Raw genomic sequence first — 19723 nt, forward strand, 5'->3', positions numbered from 1 at the left:
GACTCAAATCCCAGCTCTGCGGCTGCCTTGCTCTGTGACCTTGGGCAAATCACCTTCCCTCTCTAGGCCTCAGTCCCCTTAGCCAATGGTACTCAGCCTTCTAGGTTTCAATGAATTGATGTCCAAAACGAATCATGAAGCAAACGATCTTGGAAGGTGGTTGCTTGGGCAATGTCGACAGATTTGGGGTGTCCTTTGGTGGACAATGCCCCCCAATTCTCCCAGGTGTGCCCCACCCATCTTGGGCAAGATGGGCTCCTTATACACCGTGAATGGGGAGCAGGAACCCTCCTGGCCCTGGGTCCAGCCCCCTGACGTGGCGGCTGTTCTGGGGGTGGGCAGGCGGGGGATGTTAATGATTGTCCTGTGTTATTGGCCACCCATCACTGCTCTCTGAGAATGCTCTGAGCCCCAGCCAGGGAGGTTTGGGTGGGAGATTGCGGTTAACAATTGTTCGGCTTGGGGGTATCTTGTTGCCCTGCTGAGCCCCTGGGAAGGAACAGGAGGGATTAAACATTAATGTAGACTCTCCAGCAGAGGGGACCAGGGCCAGAGCACAAGGAGCAGGGGAGAAAGCAGGTGCAGCTTGGCTAAGATCCCTGCCCTGTCATCCCTCCCAAAGCAGGGAGGAAGCCACGTGAGAGGGTGTCCGATCCAGCCCCTAGTGTGAGGGTGAGGACCAGCCAATCCAGGGTCTTCACAGCGTGTCCTACCGTGGGATACTGATAGGTGTTCCAGGAGAGTCTAGGCATCAAAGGAGTTTGAGAAGCCCTGGGTTCCACAAAGTTCGACAGCTGCCTTGCCTGCAGGACCTCTCAGAAACTTTAACAGACTGACACGCACGCATTACCAGTCTTCTGTGCAAATGTGCTATGCAGGGAAGCAAATGCACCAGGAGCTGATGTCTGGGGCACTGTCCATTGGTGGCCCCGAGCTTCCCGCAGAGCTGAGAAGGGGACCCGGTCCAGTTCTCCTTTCCCAGACAGGGAAATGTCTGTGGAGGCCTAGGGGTGCCTCGCGCAGGAGGTATCATTTGCAGCATCTCAGAAACTCTTCTGTCTTCAGACCCCTCCACCCAGCCCCTTTTTGCCCCCGGGACACTTTTGGTATTACAAAGAATGGATTTTAGGAAATAAAATGCTGGAGTAAACCATCTTGGTGGGATACAAGGAAGAAATGACATTTAGGGCAGCAGCTGTGGCCGGCGCTCTGTAGGTGCTCTGTCACATGATTTACGCTTTCCAAATGGTAATGTCCTCAGTCCTCCCAACAACTTTCTGAAGCTGATATTATAATTCTCACTTTACAAAGAAGAAAACCGAGGCTCAGTGAGAGGAAGGAATTTGTCCAACATCACACCAAGAACAAGTCTTAGAGCCAGGGCTCAAGCCCAGATCTCCTGATCCCTGGCCCTGGCCTCCGTCAACATCCCCCCAGGAGAGCTGCCTGGTGCCATGGTGCAGAGCCCGGGAGCCTGGACTTTGGAGCATGCCTGCCTGGTTCTAATCCTAGCTGTGCTGGATACTAGCTGTGTGACCTTGAGCAAGTTACTTAACCTCTCTGTGCCCCAGATTCCTCACCTATAAGATGGGAGTAATAATAGTACCTACCTCATAGGGTTGTTGGAGGGATTAAATGAGTTAATATTTGTAAAGGGATTTAAACAGCTCCAGGCACACATGAGCACTATGTGTGTTTTGTTAAATAAAATCAAACCAGTCCAAGGCTACATCCCAGGGGAGCCAGCAGGACCCACCTGCCCAGTGCCCGCACTGCCCTCACCTGGTCGTCCAGGGGGAGCTCGCAGAAAGCCGGGATGTACTTGGCCCACTCAACGAGCACCAGCAGCTGCTCCTTCATGGACTCGCACACGTCTGCAATACTGGCAATCTTCTTTGCCCGAATGTCTCCGTTGATCCCGGAGACGGGGGAGGTGATCTGGGGGAGACGAAGGAAATGCTGGGGATGGCCGGGACCTCCATAAGCTCTCTGCCCCCCTCACAGAGCCCCCTCCCGAGACAGTTTCCCTGTTGGGAAAATGGGAGATGGACTGCGGGTGCCTTCTCAGCTCTGGAGGAAGCTCGGGGGAAAACAGACAGACGGGAGGATCCCGAAGGAGGCAGAAGTGAGGGAAGAGGGCTTCCTCTGGGCCTTAACCTGCTGCCTGTCCCCTGCCTCATCCTCCACCAGCTCCTTAGAACCCCAAGGAACCCTTCGGCCCTCAAGGAGAAGCAGGGCAAAAATCATCATCCTCATCTGCTGGGTGAAGAAACCACAGCCCAGCGAGGTGTTGTGACTTGCCCAAGGTCACACAGCAAGGGGTTGGCTGAGGCCCAGTTTGCTACTCTGTCCACTAGTCTGTTCTCTTGGAGCTAAGCTGATCTCAGGCCCTCAGTGAGAGCCAAGACTCTGCTTGGCCTGCAGAATGCAGGCAGTGGGATGAACTACAATGTGCCCCAGAGTGCCAGACCTGGGTTCAAGTTCTGCCTCTGCTACTACACTGGCTGTGTGACACTGGAATCAGTTTCCCTTCTGTGATACTCAAGGGCCCTTCCAGCTGCTGCTCCAGGGCCTGGCTGGGGAGGACAGGGGTGGAGGTGAGACTCCTATTCGGTGTGGGGGAGGGTCCCCCCGGTACCTGCTGGGACAGGACCTCGGCCTGCAGGAGCGCGTTGATGGAGGGCAGGCTGCTGTCCTCATAGCTTGACCTGCGAGTGCTGATCCGGTCCCGCTCATTTTGGACGGCTATGAGGAGGCAGAGAGAGGTGAGGAGACAGGGCAGGGATGGGGCGGGGGCAGGGCTGTCCCATGATGGATGAGGAGTGGGTAAGCTGCAAGGGAAGAGAACTCAACCCAGAAAGAGACCCTGCAGGGCTGTCCCGGAGCAAAGGAAACACAGTTGGAGGTGGGAGTAAGAGGAGGGTATCCAGGGGCAGAGCCCAGATCAGCATGTGGGAACGAGGGGAGACAGATTCTAACCCAGCTTGTGGAAGAATTTTCCAAGCAACAGAACTGCCCCCAACACAATGGGGTGGCTGCAGGGGTGATCCACCCATCTCTGGAGGTGTGCAAAGCGGTAATGACTTGGCAGAGGGCTTAAGGTGGGTCTTGAGTGTTGAAGAGGGGATCTGTCTAGATGACAGATTTTCAAGCCCTGTTCTGGAAAAGGGTCCCTTTCTTTCCAGATGAAAGTGTGTAAAATAAGCAAACTGAATTGCTCTGGGTGACGTGGAGATGGCTCAGGGATTCCGGAACACTGAGGCAGAGACCTGGACAAGAGGATCTAGAGGCCCCCACCTGCCCTGGTGGTCTCGTCCAACAGCAGGAGCTGCACGTGCTCCAGACTAACCTTCTCAGGACAGCAAGGGAAAGCTCTGTCTCCCTCTGCCCCACCGCTGGGCTCTCTCCCAGGAATGCAGAGATCCAGGACCTTTGTCCACCAGGGCCCCACACCCCACTGTGTGTCCCCATCGGGGTCAGTCCCAGCCTACAACGTAAGATGGACCTTCCTCAACCCTGGCCTCATCCCTTGGGGTCCAAGAGACCTCACTGTGGAATGAGGCTTTGCTGAAGCTGGAAGGAGGGAGGACGAGGTGGCAGGAGACCTGGGTTCCTGCCCGGAATTTGCTACTCACTCTCTGTGGGCTGGTAGGAATTACGTCCACTCTCTGGGCCTCGGTTTCCCCGTCTCTAAGCTTTTCCCTCCCTAACCTGCTTCTCTGCAGTCTCTCCCATCTCAGGAACAGGGAAGTTTATTCTCCCGCCCCCAGCCTGGAGTCTGCTATCCTTCTCTTTCTCTCACACACCACCTCTGCTCACTCCCCAGATGCTGTCAGGAATCCTGACTAACTCCATCCGTGCCTCCCACTCTGGTCTGGGCCTTGCTGTCTCCGCCCTGGAGTAGTTTGGGCCCTCCTCACTCGTCTCCTTCCTCTGGCCTTGCCTCTACAGTCTGTGCACCTCTCAAAAGACAAAAGGATTCGCTAAAATTGAACTCAAGTCATATCCCTCCGCTGCCCCAAACCAGTGTCCCTCGGGCACAGCCGGCCATTCTCCCGCAGGGCCTTGGCTGCCACTTTTCCTACTGCCTGGAATTCTCTTTCTCAAACGGCTTAGCCTCTTCTTCACCTCACTCATGTCTCTGCGCAAATGTCCTCTTCTCAGAGACCCCCTCTCTGCCCACCTGTCTGATGTGGCATTTCCTCCCTCATGCTCTGCCCTTTAGCCTGCTTTATTTTTCTCCTTGGCACTTATTGTAGAATTCTTTGTTCTTTCCTTAACTCTCTGTCTCTCTATGGGAAGGAAAGCTCCAGACAGCCAGAACTTCATTCCTCTTGTTCACTGCCGAAGCCCCTGAGACTAGAACAGAGCCTGCGCACAGTGGGTGCTTAAGAAATACTTGTTGAGTGAATGAAAGAAGGTGCTGGGTGAGGTGAGCTCCAATTCTTACTAGCACCCGATGCTCTGTGTCTCAGTGGAACATTGACATCCCAGCTGTTCAACTTTCTCTTGGTTTCACACATTGTTAAAATCAGAGAATGAAAGGCAATCATCTAAACAGAGCCCCGGAGTTGGTGGGATACAGTAGAAGTCCCAGGTGAGAAATCTCCTCTCCCGAGACCCACCACCCTGGACAGGCCTGCTCCCAGCACCACTCCCCTGCCCGTGTCCCGCCCCGCCCGCCCGCCGACACCCCTCCCATGGCCACCGCCACCGCCCGCACCCACCAGGGCGCCGGTGGAGGCGGGCCGAATAAAAGGGCTGCTGTCAGCAGCTGCGGATTGGGCTCCTCAAGGTTAGGACGGCGTTATCAGCGCCCGGCGCGAGCTCAGTCACGGAATGATGTTTTCCAAATGTTTGCTCAGTATTAGCAGGGTCGGGGACCTAATGTAACTTCTATTGAATATTAACCGACCTGGGCAGAGGCGGAGAGGAGGATGAGCCTGGGGACCAGAGAACCCCAGGATGGGGGCACGGAATGGGCTGGGCTAGGGTTCTGTGGAAGGGCCATCAGGCGGCCCCTGACCCACCACCAACCCACACCTCCTGCACCCCTGGCCTTGCTTCCTGGCTGGGTTTCTGATGGCAGGAACCGGACATTGGTCCTGGGTCTGCCAGCTGAGGCCCAGGTAGGTGCTGTCTTCCTAGCCTCGGGTTATAGGAAGGAATTGGCAACCTGCTGTTAGCCAGCCCGCTGACCCCCAGCTTTCTCCCCAGAGTCTTTGTCCCTTCAGGGAACACACTTCTGGCCACCGTGGAATATCCTCCGGCCTAGACTTACAGGCCTATGAAATTCAGAGCCCTTGCCTGTGGTCAAGAGGAAGTTTCAGGAATCTAGAACAGAGACGATGCCTCCCAAGCTGATCACTTCCAGTTTCAATCCAGGGAGGCTGGTGTCTGCTCAGCTCTGGGGAGCCTGAGTTCTAGTCCTGACCCCACCCTTGACCCAATTATGTGCCCTCTCTGGCCTCAATTTCTCCATCTATGAAGTGGGGAGGGGGTAGATTTGAAGACCTTGTATGCACCCGGCTGGTCTATAAATCCTACATTTGCAGCCCATGACTTTCTATCTGCAGGGGCTACTTTTGGGTTTCAATTCCCAAAGCCTCCTAAGGCCATTAAGGAAGAGAAATGAAAACTTGTCCCAACTCTCCTGATCACTGTGGCTTCCACTGGGAATCTCTCTTGGCTTTGGGAACTTCCCACCAGGCTGAGAAGGGGTGCTGGGGCTGTAAGACTCAGGAAGAACTATTAATACTCGTGCTTCCCAGACATCAACCACAGTGGCAAGTGAACACTTTGCTTCCCTGGTCTGCTCTCAAAGCAACTGCGAGACTGCACGGGTCACGAACTTCCGGTTAACCCAGGCATGTAAATAAACACCAACATTTACCAGCCCACACTCACCTGCCATCAGCCAGGTCTCCTATCCTCCCAGCATAATGCCACCTTCCCTGAGCCAAGGGGCAATGGCTATTTTCAAGGCTGAGCTAAGGCAGAACGGCCTGGGGCTCTCACTCCCCTTCCAGGAGCCTGGATCCGGGCCTCCTGCCTCCCTGGCAGCTCCGGGGAGAGACCAGGGAACAGACACACATGTCCCGGTGTGCAGTGTGTACTTGTGAGGGGAGATCAGTGCATAGCTAGACCCATAGAGCTGAAGGTCATTATGAACCCCCTCACTTTACAGATGGGAAAACTGGAGCCCAGAAGGAACAGAAACTTCCCTGAAGTGACACACGTGAAAACGACTCTGGATGTTTAACAAGAAACATTACAAAGACTGACCAGATGCAGGACCAGGCCACATACAGCCTAGGAAGGTAGCCATCTGCTCAGGTGGGCTGCCAACCCTCTCCCACCTGCTTGTCACAAGGCCTGCAATTTTAACATGAGGGATTCATTCTCTCGAACCTAAAATCTTAGGCTGTTGGGGTAACAGTCACTGACTCTTAGAACCATCGATTGTGAGGCCCTTGGACTGTAGTTCTCAATCTTTTTCTTGCCTCCAGCTATTCATACATGTGTCACATTCCCATTCCTAACATTTCTCATTCCACAAAGTGGCTCCCAACTTGGTGGTGAGAGTGGGTGAGAGAAGCCTCACCCCATTGAAAACTGGGTGAAGGAGGCGGGGGCATTTGCCCTTTGAGAAAGCACCTCCCCTACTTTGAGAACCACTGAGGTCTGGATGCTAGAATCGTGGAGTTGAGAGCAGGAGGGGGCCTTGGAGAACACCCACTCCTTCGTTAGGGTCAGCAGGCCCAGGTTTCCCGACAGGACTCATGAGCTCAAACCAAGGCCCTGTAGGGATCAGACACAGAAGATATGTCCTAGAGAGGGGCAGAGAAAACAGGGCCTCAGAGGCAGAGACAGGGAAGCGGAGGCTGCCAAAGCCGAGTTCCCCTCCTTCCCAGGCAGCTCGGGAGGCTGGGTCCCATGTTCCTGCCGTGGGGTGGGGTAGGGAGTATGTGTGTGTTTGTACAGTACTAGAGAAAGGGCTTGGCTGGTGTGCCGCAGTTGCGGGCTAGAAGAGTATGTCTGGCGGCTAGGCCTTCCCAGAGCTGGAAAAGCTGAGTCGAGGGGAGAAGGAGATGAAGAGATTTGAAAATGAACTCAAGTGACTTTGAGAAGCAGTTAAATGTTCTTTGCTTCCTGAGCTTGGGCTGAAAAAATTTTAAACATTCCTGGGGTCTGGAGGGCATAACGTAGGCAGCATTGGGGTGTCATCTAAACAGCACTGAACTTGAGTCTGAAGCTCTGGGTTCAAACCTCAGATTTGCATTGACCAGCTGTGGGGCCTTAGGCAAGTTGCTGAACCATTCTGGGCCTCAGTTCCCTCATCCATGAAAAGGGGGAATAATAATAGTGCCAGCCACATAGGGTTGTCATGGGAATGAAAAGAGCTGTCAATGGTGCAACAGCCCAGCCCAGTGACGGGTGTCTGTAGGAGGCCTGGCCAGACCTTAATGTCTGTTGTGCTCCAGCCTTCCCCTCCTCCTCCACCCAGGATGAGTCTGGTGCCTCGTTCCTGCTTCTTCCTGCTTCCTAGAATGTGGACACTTCGGATCACCTGATACTCCAGAGTGAAGACTAAGGAACCGGGTACTTGTCCCTGGGACAGGAAGCTGGGGAATAGGAACCCCTCCCTGTCTCCATCTGCATTTGCTGAGTCTGGGTGGTGGGCACGTGGACATTTGTAACGTCATTTTCTATACTTTTCCTAAGGTTTGAAATATATATTAAGAAAAAAACCCCTTCTTGGCTGCCTTGTAGTGGCGAAGGCAGGTGGAGGTGGTGTGTGCTGGGAACCTGAGGAGCTGAGAGAGGGAGCTTATCTCTTCGAATCTTTCTCAAGACCAAGCCCAGCCCCTCCCTATGGTCAGATTTCCAGGCCCTCCCTCCTCTTAGCCAGTCACCCTGGGGCCTGTCACCGAGTCATAAAGCTGTGGCTGCAGTTGTAAATGACTGTCGGGGAGCTGCGGGCGCAGGTGGGGCCGTGGGGGGGCCGGGGCGCAGGGGTGGAGGCTTACCTTCCTTCTTCATGCCAGCCCGGAAGCACTTCTTGAGCCTGCAGTAGCGGCACTGGTTCCTCTTGTCTTTGTCCACCACGCACTGCCTGCTAAATCTGCGGAGGGCTCGGGACAGTTGGCTGGGGAAGGGACAGCCCACCCCTCCCGGGACTGGACTAGAACCCCCGCCATCTGGCTGGTCCCCAGCCTCCTTGCTCTAACTCTTCATCCCAGGAGTTTTCATGCTAACCATGAGAAATGCCCCATGGACTCTCCAGGAGTCCAACTCTGTCCTGCTAAACAGGCTTGGAGAGGCAACACACAGCCCCAGATCACTCTGCCTGGGGGTAGAGCCAAATTGGGAATCCTTGCCCCTTGAGTCCCAGGGCCCTACTATTTCTACCACATCCTATAAAAGCCCAGAGCCCACAGTGAGCTCCTGGTTATGGCTCAGAGTCAGTACTTGGTCCACATAAGCCACTCTCTAGAGGGGACTATAAGTAGAGGCAGCGCCCCTCAGTGGTTATGGGTGGAGCCCTGAGTGACAACCCAGGCTCTGCCATTGATTCAAGCTGGGTGACCTTGGGCAAATTCCTAGCCATCTCCAAGCCACAGCTTCCTCATCTATAGATGGGAATAATAGTAACCACCTCAGAGGGGTGTTGACAGGTGAAAATGAGCTAACACACAATGGGCCTTGGCACGGAATCTGCACACAGCAAGTCTTCATAACTGACAGCTATTGTTATTTTATTACTGTTGTTACTCAGAATAGGAGATGCTTTTGAAGGAGGGATCTCAAGGCCTTGGGAAGCCCTTGGGGTAGGTGGAAAGGCCTGGGGCCAATCTCCTATTTGCCCCAGAAAAAGCACCAGGTTGGGGGGTGGGCCCCGTCCTCTGAGGCTGCAGAGGAGGCTTGATCCTACGCCTCATGGATCCTCATTTGCTAAACGGGAAAAATAATGATGGGCTTGTAGGGACAGGGAAATATGCGCAGAGACTTAGTATGGTGCCGGGCATATAGTAAGAGCTCAATAAAGAGCAGCCAATAGCTTTATAATCAGTAAATGAGGTTCTAGAATAGCATCTAGAATAGATGCTCCCATCTGAATCCACAAGGCCTAAGAAACCAGAGGAGCTTGAAGGCCTTGAAGGGCAGATGCCTCCAGGACCCAGTCAGGGAGAAGACAGTCCCTGGGGAACATCAGCCCAAGTGGGCCCATTTCCCAGCTGGAGAAATCAAGGCCCCAAGCAGGGGCTCCTCACCTGCAGGAGTACATGTGGTTCTTTCTCACGCTTCTCCGGAAGAAGCCCTTGCAGCCGTCACAGCTTGAGGCACCATAATGTTTGCCTGTGGCCCGGTCCCCACAGATGGCACACAGGGCGCTGACACCCAGGCTGTTGGGTGCATTGAGGTTGGTACCTTCTGATGGGGATGTGTCTGCACCAGAAGAGAAAGGAGTGAGGACTCAGGAGGGGCAGGCAGTCACCTCTCAGGGGCCCCCCTCCTCTGGTGGTTTAGATTCAGAAACCAATATGAGTGTTTTGGGGATCTCCCCAAGGCTTCAGCCTCAGCCAGAGCTGGGTGCCGTTCCCACTCCCTCAGTGACCTTGGGCAAGTCCCTTGGCCTTTTGGACCCCCCGTTTTGCATCCATAACTTAGGGATGGTTGTGATACTGACTTCACAGAGTCATTTCTGAGGGTCTGCTTCTCCCCGTGGTGGAGACTGCTAGCCCCAGCTTTCTCTGGGAAGTAATGAAAACCTGACCACCTCCTAGGATGCATCCGACCCTTCTAGACCCTGATTGACTGGGCAGAGGGGGCTGTGGAAGGGACGAATACTCCCCCGGTGTCTGCCCAGAACCAGGTCCTGCTCCCATTTCTCACTGAGTGGCCAGGGATGGATGGGTCTCAGCTTGGTACCCAGGCGCCCTGCAAACTCTCCCAGGGAATGCGAAGGCATGCACCAAGGACAGTGGCCATTTGCCTTCCTGGGACGGTCACGGTAAGGGCACCTCTCAAATACTTCCCATCCCAGAGGTAAATGCTACCGCATCTATATGAATGTGAGGAGAGGCACAAGAGGCAGCGCGAAGCTTGGACTGGGCGCTGGAGGGGGTCCTGGCTGCCAGTGCTGATGCTGCCACTCACTCGTCTGTGACCTTGGGCACAAGTTCCTTTTCCTTGCTTCAATTTCCCCTAGGTCTCAGTTTCCCTAACTGTAAAACTGGGCAGTTTGACTGGTCTGGTTGTTTTTAATTTTTTTATTTCGGCAGCTGAACTCTTTTTTTGTAAGCGAATCTTCCACCAAGGATAGACCTCTTGGTGAAGACGGTAAACCCTTTGGACCATCTCCCCAGAAAAATACATGTCTATACACACCACACAAAGTCATCCACTCACCCGTGTTTTCATAGAAACCCTGAACCCGACCTTGAATTCTTAGGGAACATCCAGCTAAGAACTGGAGAGGGGCTAGCGCTGTAGTTAAGAGCACACAGTCTACAGCCTTTCCGCCAAGTTTAAACCCCAGCTTGTCCACTTCCTCGTCGTGTGACACTGGCTGCATTAGTTTACTTCTCCACGCCTTTGTTTCCTCACTTGTAGAAGAGGGAGCATAATAATTCCCTAGGACTGTTATGAGGATTTGGGGAATCAATGTATGTGAAAGTGCTTGGCAGAGAATAAGCACTGTATCAGCTTTGTGAAATAAAAACTTTTCTGCAGAAGAAAACTCTTGAAGCAGATGACTGCCAGCCTCCACGTGCGTGCGGACACCACCGTATCTCATTTCTGCCATCACCTGGCTGAACATCTCCTAGACTCCCCAGGGTGCTCAGGAGCGCGGCCCCCTCCGCTTGGTGAATTATTCCTGGAGACGAGGATAATTGTTAAGCTGCGTTGGTGCCCTTTCTCCCTCAGCCTCGCTTCCTTCGACCCCCGGGGAGAGCTGACCCCATAACTCTGGGCCATTCAGGTGGAGGCGGGGGGAAGGGGCTCCTACACCCTGGGCAGGATGGGCTGGGTGTTGCCAAGTGTATCATCTCACCCCTGGGGTCAGCTGATCGGCCCCATTCTCCAGGTGAGAACACCGAGGCTCAGAGAAGACAAGGGACTTGCCCAGGGTTATCACACTGCTGTTAAGTAGAGGAGCCAGCTTTTGGGATGAGTCTGGACAGTGCTGCCCTTGTTGGGGTGTCTACTGGGGCCTCTGATAAGCAAGGACCCTGCTGCCGTTGCTCCTTTTGAATCGGGAGTAGGGGACAAGTGGGAAGCCCTCCTTGGGGCCACCAAGCCACCAGCCCAGGAGGTATGCAAAATATAACCCCGACTCTCAGACCACTTCAAACGCCAGTGGGGAATGCAGACCTTTCTCACAGATGCTCAGAGTTCTTGAGCTGACCCGTGAGGGGCCAGGACCAGGTACCGGTGCTGAGCCTTCAGCCACCTTATCTTATTTAATGCTCTGGCTGGCCCTGGGAGGCAGGCACTGTTATTCATTCCCATTTTACAGCTGAGGAAACTGAAGCTCAGGGAGGAAGGTGGCTTGCTGCGTTCACACAGGTGGAAGCATCTAAGGCAGAATTCGAGGCCAGATCTTTCTGGCCCCAGAGCTGGAGGCTGTCCTGTCTTTGGGACACCCAGTTGTGGCCTCCGCTTCAGGCTCACACGATTCCTCCAAGCTGGAGGCGCGGGCTCTGAAGGGGTGATGGGGCGCCCCGGAAGCAGTCCGGGGCTGGGCGGTGGCCACGAGTGTGACAGCACACAGTGTCCCTGCGGGGTCACACGACACCCCGCCTGGTACAGCAGCTCCTTGTTTACCGTTTCCTGCGTGTTTTCTCCTTAGTTCTCTCATGGGATCCCCGGACACTCCTAAAAGCCGGCCGGCCAGCAGGCCTGGGAGGATTAAGCCCGTTTTGTAGAGGATACAGAGGCCAGGAAAGGGGAGCTGACGTGCCCAAGGTCACACGGTGAGTGGACAGCAGGGGCAGGCGAGCAGCCGGTGAACTGACCACGAGCGGTGCCCAGTGACCATGCGCAGGGCACTCAGCTCTTTCTGGCTGAGCCCAACTGAACTCAGGCTTTATAGCCCTCGGCTGAAGCCACAGAGCCATGGAAGGAAGGCAGGTGGCAGGATGACCTCGGCCAGCTGCCACCCACCTCTCCTCTGTGGCTGGCCTGTGACCAGTTAGGGCCCTTCCTCTCCAGAAGCTTCCTGGCTTCCAGACCTCCTCGCTCCCCCACTTCCCCGTGGAGGAGAACCGCCCTCCCCTTCAGAAGCGCTCTAGGTGATGTATAAACCCAGAGAGAGACACACACGGGCGACAAATGTGCTCAGAGACAAGCGGACGCGTTGCTGTTGGGAATCTCAGATGGCGAATGGCATCATCAAAAAACCTGCACATCGTGTCTGCATAACCGTGCACACCAGAGAGCACTGACCCCCAGTGTAGAGATGTGCACACATACACAAGCAGGTACAAACAGGAGCACAAGAGAGAATGCCCGTACAGGATGGACGTATGTCCGGAAAGCCCAGGGCACACCAAAAAATGCACATCCACAGCACACGTGTGCAAACATCCACAGACACACGCACATGCACTTCCTGCCACTTACGTGCATAAGCAAGACAAACACACGCACCCCAGAGACACAACAAACAGACCCGCTCAACGAACAAATGCAAACAGAAACAGACACAGAACGGGCACACACAAATGAACACAGACATGCAAATGGTCCTGTTTGCCAACACGGTGCACCACCCAACCACATACTTACACGGAAACTCATGCGTACACTCCAGGACGAGGTTACGACCACACACCAACACACAAAACATGCACTGCTGATTGGCGTCCCATTTAGCAAAACTTCTCTGAGAACTGCATTTTCTCTAAGTGGGGCATTCACCCCAGAAAAGTCCCAGAGACACCCTGAAACACAGCTGGGCCTCCATCCACTGTCTCCGGGGACAGGACACACCTTTCCATCTCTCTGGACCCAAGGGGTTCAGGAAGGGGCCCAGTTGGCCATGTTGGGCCCAATTACTGGAGTTGGATGCCAAGAAGGGTCACCATCACGTCCCCACTCCCAGTGCCACGCTGAGCAGGAACAGCTTTGAGGACCGGAAGCGCCTGGCAGGAATACCTAGGACCTCTTTTTGATGGAGATTTGCCCTTGCAGGCCTCCCCTCACCCAGAATGCCTCTGGTCACTGTACCTGGGCACATTTACTTCACCTGGCAACATCTGTGCTAGCCTATAGGACCAACCTGCCATTTTCTACCATTCTCCTCCCAAGCCGCATTGAGTGCTACAGACCCGCTCCTGTACCTGGGCATACCTGTCCCCAGCTGGCGCACCTGCCCCCACCTACCATTGCCCATGGTCAAGACCTGCACATTCTCAAATTCCAGGGTGGTGTAGGCGGGGTCCAGCGCAGCGCTGTAGTCAGCCATGTCCATGTCGACGAGGGTTTTGGAGAGTCGCATCCTCCCCCCTCCACACCTCAGCTGCTTGCCCTGCCCAGGATGCCCACCCCGAAAGCTCTGGGCTGAGCCCCGGCCCCCGCCCTCCGCCCTCCCACTGCCTCCTCCCAGGTGTCCTCTCTGCCTTCTTGCGTTTCAAACCGTCCTCTGGGAGGATGTGCTGGGAGTCTTGGCCTAGCCTCTGCGAAGGGGTGGAGGCTCTGCCGGGGAGGGGTGGGGGTTAATGGTTAATCGGCTCCCCCACTGGAGGACGGGCTGGGCGGGGCCACAGGGATTTGGCTGTTGTTGGTTTCTGGCTGACACCTGGGGTGCTGTTACAACTGTTGAGGCCCTGACTCCCCAACGTTCGGTTATCGATTCTGTGAGGCGGGCACGCCAACTCACCAGCACTCACTGGACCCCTGACTCAGCCACCCTCCCAGTCATTGCCACCCCAAAGCCAGGCATTCTAACTGGTACGCTCGGACACTGACGGCCCACGTCCGAGATGCCCTAATTCAATAACTTCCCCAATCATTGACTTCTACCCTCAATGCTCTTGCAGAGATAAAGCTGCCTCATGGCTCATGAATTACAAACCTAAATCCCAGGCCCCAGAGGCCAATCTTCTGGATCCTCCTTCTGGGAGCAACCTTCCAGTTTCCCACCTCCCTTGGGAGCAGAATGGACTGGGAGGGCCAGATTCACCTCCTCTTCCCCTCCCCTGCTCCCCATGACTCCACTAGGGCCACTACCAGCCCCCACGGTGCCCAGCTGCTCAGGCCCAGCAGACGCCATCTCCCATTTCCCTGTCACATCCTCCTGCTTCTCCCCTCCCCCCAGGACGGGCGGAGACAAGGCTGCAGCCCCACAGACGTGGATTTACATCCAGGCGCCTACCACCTACTAATCGTGACTTTGGGTAAATGATTCTCCTCTTGGAGCCTCAGTTTCCTCCTCTGTAAAATGCACAATCAACTGCAAAGGGTGGTTTGAGTATTAAACGAGATGGCATGAGTAAAACATCAAGCAGTGCCCAGCAAGTGTCACCCCTTCTCCCTGACACCCCTTGTGTCCCTTTCTGAATCCCTCGTTTCTCTCCACCCGTCTGCTCCCTTCAGAGTGGGCTCCATGGGCATGCCACCTGAGCAGGCGCACAGCCCCACTCTTAGGGCCCCTTGCTTGGTTTAATTCTCTGCAGTTGCTGAAATTCTTAATGATTTCTGAACAGGGGGCCCTGCATTTTCATTTTGGACTGGGCCCTGAAAACTATGCATCTGCTCCAGCTCATGTCTCACCCTTTTCTTCTCGCACCCTCTAGCCCTCATTGCCCTCTATGCAGACACTTTCAAGAGCTCCCAGTCTAGCTGGGGAGGTAAGGTCGCAATGTAGAAGGTGGAAATTGAGGGCAGAGCCAGAGGACCTGAGACTTCCGAGGCCTGGGAGCCCGTCCTCCTCTGCCAGCTGGAAGGGGTGGGTGGAGGGATTTGGTAACACCCATGAGCAAGAGTGGGTGAATTAGTGAGAGAGCCAATTAATGAGTAGCGAGTGGGTGAATTAGTGAAACAGTGAATTAATGAGTGAGTGGATGGGGGAATTAATGAATGGGTGAATTAAAGAGTGAGTGATTAGAGACAGAATGAATTAATGTGCGAATGAATGAATGAATGAGTGGGTGAATAGGCGAAAGAGTGAATTGAGTGAGTGAGTGAATGGGTGGGTGAATTAATGAGTGGGCAAATCAGTAGGAGAGGTAGTGTGTGTTTGAAGGGTGAGTGGAGGCAACCTCCTCATATCCTTCCAATTATTCGAAGCCCTTTCTCTGCCTGCATAGCTTTGCTCTCCATCTTCCCCCTGGAGCTGAGATAACTGGGGTGGGGGTTGGGGGAGAGCAATTGTTCTGGAGGAGAGAAGAGAGGCTAGATTTGGCGCCAAGAGACCGGGGTGTAGCAACTAGCTTTGTCACTATTTGGATAACTTTGTTTAAATCACATCCCTCTCAGGGCCTCGATCTCCCCATCTGTAAAATGGGGTGAAGATCCTGGCCCAGTTGTTCATTGTCCAGGACCAGACCCCAAGGGAGGGAGAAAGAGAGACCCCCCTCATCCCCCACTTTAATATTCAACGAGGGCCTGAAGGAGAAGATTTCGACTACTGGCAGGGTTCCTCCCGTGGCCCACCCCGGGGACATTTGATCTGGCTCCAGGCGCCTTGGGGGCCATGCTGAGCTGGGCAGGAGACCTGACTAAGGGGAAAACACAGAGAAGGAGGGGCTGACTCCAGGTCCTGCCACCTGTCTAGCATCTGTGACAGGCCACACACAGTTACTCCTCTCACAATCCAGCAATGCACGGCCTACACGTCTCATCAATTCTCAGAGGCACACTTCCACATTTCCAAAAGTGGAGTGTGATTGTTGGCACGTCAACATTTAATCAGTAATAAAAACAACAATTTTTCAATCTCTATAGAGGACGTCTTAGATAGAATCAGATAAGGTCTATGATCAACTACAGTCATCCAGGCCATGCCACATACATAACCCATTACATACAAGAACTACCAGGCAGATGGCCCGCACACAATGAGCTACTAAATACACAAACCACAACATACTTGCTTTGCCAAATGCACAACATGCTTGACCCACTGCCCATGAGGCACATTCCAGAAACCAATTTCATATCCTACCCATGTCCCACTCATCACAACCTACCCCATAAATAAATCTACCCTCTCATGAACTATAACTTGCATAATCTATTACATACACGATCTATTACCCCCCTGTAGCTGTCCCCAGACATTATCTTCTAGATACACATCCCTCATATAAAAATGACTCATCATCTATAAGATCCTCTGGCCCTGTGGTCTCAGGCAAGTTATTATTTCAAATTTCTTCTGTAAAATGGGCCTAATCTGTACTTTGTTGTGAAGATTAAATGAGGTAATACTATAAGGTTCTCAATTGTCCTCCCCCTACCCTCAGAAGATAAACCACAGACCTTGAAATCAGAAAGATCTGGGTCAAAATCCAGGCACTGCCAACTTCCCAAACTCTGTGACCTCAGGTTCCACCTCTCTCATCCTTCATTTTGGCATTAGATAAACGGATTAATCCCTTCTTCACAGGGACAATGTGGGCATTAAATGATGGAGTGTAGGCATACCATGCAACAGCAATGATTATTGTCATTGGTGGTTGACTCCTTGAGCCACTGGCCACACAATCTGTCGGAATCAGGATCTCTGCATGGGAGAGCTCCTAGGGAGGGCCTGCCCAGCCATGAACAAACGTTGGCCTCAATGCCATAAACTCAGTGGCCATTCTTTTTTTTTAATTATTTTTTTCCCCCAAAGCCCCAGTAGATAGTTGTATGTCATAGCTGCACATCCTGCTAGTTGCTGTATGTGGGACGCAGCCTCAGCATGGCCAGAGAAGTGGTGCGTCGGTGCGCGCCCAGGATCCGAACCCGGGCCGCCAGCAGCGGAGTGCGTGCACTTCACCGCTAAGCCACGGGGCCGGCCCTCAGTGGCCATTCTTTGTCTTTGTCCTGACTCAACATTTGACAGCTCCCAGGGGTAACAGAGGACCTCACCTAGAGGTCCAGCTCCTTCATGTTGTGGATGGAGAAGCAGAGGACTTGAGAAGGGAAGGGGGGCTTGTTTTGATAGCACTGTCCTGGGCAGCCAGGGGCTGGGGAGGGGTTGCCGCAGACCCAGCTATGGGCAGGGCACTCAGGCCTCTAGTGTGGACAGCAGTGAAGGGAGCTGCCCCCCCAGACCATGTCATTTTTCTGCTAAATTATAATAACGGCTAATGTTTCTGGAGAGAGTCTGTGCTAGGCCCGATGCTAAGAACCTTCCACTCTTCTCAGTTTATCTGCCCCACTTTTCAGTGGGGGCAGACAAAACGGAGGCTCAGAGAGGTGAAGTGACTTGCCTAAGGCCATACAGATCCTAACGGGATGGGCTGTAATTTGAACCCGAGTCTGACTCTAGAGCTTCAGGGCTTCACCCCCTACAGGCTGCCTCCTTTCTGGAATCCCAGAAGGAACCTCAGAATTCTGGGGCACTGGGCTGGTGGTTCACCGTCACTTTCCTGCTGCGGAGCTCAGGGATCTGAGAAGTGAAGGAGCCTGACACTGGGCACGTGCAAGTTCAGAGGCATCCTCCAGACACTGGCTCCCCCGGCCGCCGGGTGCCTTCACTTCCCTGGGTGCTCACCAGCCACTATCTCTCCTCCCCCCACCCCCACCCCCCGGGGAGCAGTGCAGGGCACCCGGGACTTATCAAGACAAAGAACAAAAGTCGTGGGGGAAAGAAGCCAAGAGCCATCTCCACTCTGGGGTAGGGCCCTTCAGTTTCGCCCCTTTGAAATTTCAAATTCCAGTTTGTGGACAAAGTCCTAACTTTCCCACAATATAGGTCCCTAACCACTGACCAAACTCCAGTCCAGACAGCCAGCAGGCCTGGGGCTGGCGTGGTTTGCTGCTTCTCTTGGCAGCTCTCAAGTTCCCATGGGTAGGGTCCTGGGCCAAGTAGGGTCTGCCAGGCCCTCCCTGCAGCCCATCCCGCCCCACAGGGACCCTGCCTCCCATCGGAGAGGACAGCCCTCTTCCTGAAGCTGGGATCTGACGCTTGCTGGTACCGACAGCAGATAGCAGGTAGGCCCCCTCCCTGTTCTGGGCATCTTTTCTCCCCCTGGAACTCCTAAGACACTGCTCATACTACCCTCCTCACCCTGGGGACAGGCCACGTTGGCTTAATCCACTCATGACCTTACAGAACTTCAAGACTGGAAAGGGTGTCTCAGCCAACCCACCCATTTGCTGAGGCCCCCAGGGGAGTGGCAGCTGGCTGCAGGTTGAACCTGGGGCATAGACCCAGGGCCCGTCACTGAGCCCCAGAGGGTGGAAGGGACATGCTCAGGGTCATGCATCAGTGGAGGGGGAGCTTCGCTTTAACAAGAAGACTACAGCTCTGTGAGGACCCCTTTGCTCCATCGCAGCCCTCGAGGGCCCCGGCAGTGCCTCCTACAGATCCCGGATGGTGGAGTGTTTGTTTCAATGAATGATGACCAGCGAGTTGCCATGGAAGTACTTCCGAGAGGAAGACGAGGGAGCTCGGGGCTGAAGGCCAGTGGGTTTGGAAGGAAACAACATTTGTGTGGTTAACTGATAACTAAGCCCCATCCTTGGGCCCCCAGAAGCCTCCTTCCTCCCTCTCCTCAGCATGATTAAGACGAACTTACCTGCCTGCTAATCATTGCTGAGCCTGTTGATTTTGCCTTAAAAAATTAACCGGGCATGAGTTTGCGGTTTGCCTCACCCCTAACCCCGAAAAGGCCCGGGTGCGCAGGAGGCCGCCCAGGTTATGCAAGAGGCCGCTGGCCTCCCCGCGTGCATCAGGCCTCTGCTGCTCTCCAAAGGGGAGGTTTTGCTCAAGAGTCAACAGTCGGCTTGTTCCCCCTGCTCCGGGTCCTGAGCAAATTTGCTCTGTTACCAAAGAGAGATAAAGGCAGCGGGGGAGCTTTCCAAACAGGGATGCGAAGCGGCAGCTTTGAGTGTGGGATTCTGGAATCTTGCAGTGTCAGAGGCGGGAGAGCCTTTAGGAGGATGTGGCCTGCGGCCGCTCAAACTGGGTTCTGAGGATCCCAGGGGCCAAGGGAGCGAATGCACGGCCCGCTTCACCCAGGGTCTGCCTCTTAGACGCGCTCTTCCTTAATGTTTCATTTGAAAAGTGGAGCCAGCAGCTGACAATGAGAACTGGAAAACCGTTAGTCCAGCCTCATCCCCTGGCTCACTGTGCAGATGGGAGATAGAAGCTGGAGGCGGGGAGTGACTTGTCCAGGGACAGAAGGTCACCCAGGTCTCTGGGACTCAGCGACGTGTTCTGGACGTTAGGGAACAAGCTGACACTGGAACACGCTCCTCCACCGTTCACCCTCCCTCCCCGGGCTGCTGGAAGCAGAGAGGCGCCTGAGAGCCACCCGAAGGCCAAGCCAGGGGAATTCACCCGGCCGTGTCCTGTGGGCCCTCTGAGGAGCAGCCGTGAGCTGCAAGCCAGAGGCTCCAATTAGAACCCATCTCAGCCACATCCTCTCTCTGGAGGCATCAGGCCATAGAGGAAGATGCGGAGCCCTGCCCCGACTCTCTCGATCTCTCCGAGCCTCAGTTTCCTCACCTGTAAATTGAGAACAACAATACCTAACTCATAGGGTTGTTGAGGATGAAA

The 19723-nt window shown here is 54.4% G+C and overlaps 1 protein-coding gene across 5 annotated transcripts in view; it reads right to left on the reverse strand.

Moving 5' to 3' along the window:
* The window catches only part of HNF4A (hepatocyte nuclear factor 4 alpha), a 62739-nt gene that overhangs the window by 13594 nt on the left and 29422 nt on the right, over window positions 1–19723 (reverse strand). For 4 of the 5 annotated variants that reach the window (XM_058562658.1, XM_058562655.1, XM_058562657.1 and 1 more), the window contains exons 1-5: window positions 13393–13507; window positions 9276–9450; window positions 8031–8125; window positions 2639–2745; window positions 1783–1938 (exon numbers count right to left, since the gene is read on the reverse strand). In XM_058562658.1, coding sequence (XP_058418641.1) covers window positions 1783–1938; window positions 2639–2745; window positions 8031–8125; window positions 9276–9450; window positions 13393–13507 — 648 coding nt within the window. Of the gene's footprint in view, window positions 1–1782; window positions 1939–2638; window positions 2746–8030; window positions 8126–9275; window positions 9451–13392; window positions 13508–19723 lie in introns of those variants that run through there. The other variant, XM_058562659.1, reaches the window with a different exon arrangement.

This window comes from Diceros bicornis, chromosome 19, assembly GCF_020826845.1.
Source record: "Diceros bicornis minor isolate mBicDic1 chromosome 19, mDicBic1.mat.cur, whole genome shotgun sequence".
NCBI classification, from domain to species: Eukaryota; Metazoa; Chordata; class Mammalia; order Perissodactyla; family Rhinocerotidae; genus Diceros; species Diceros bicornis.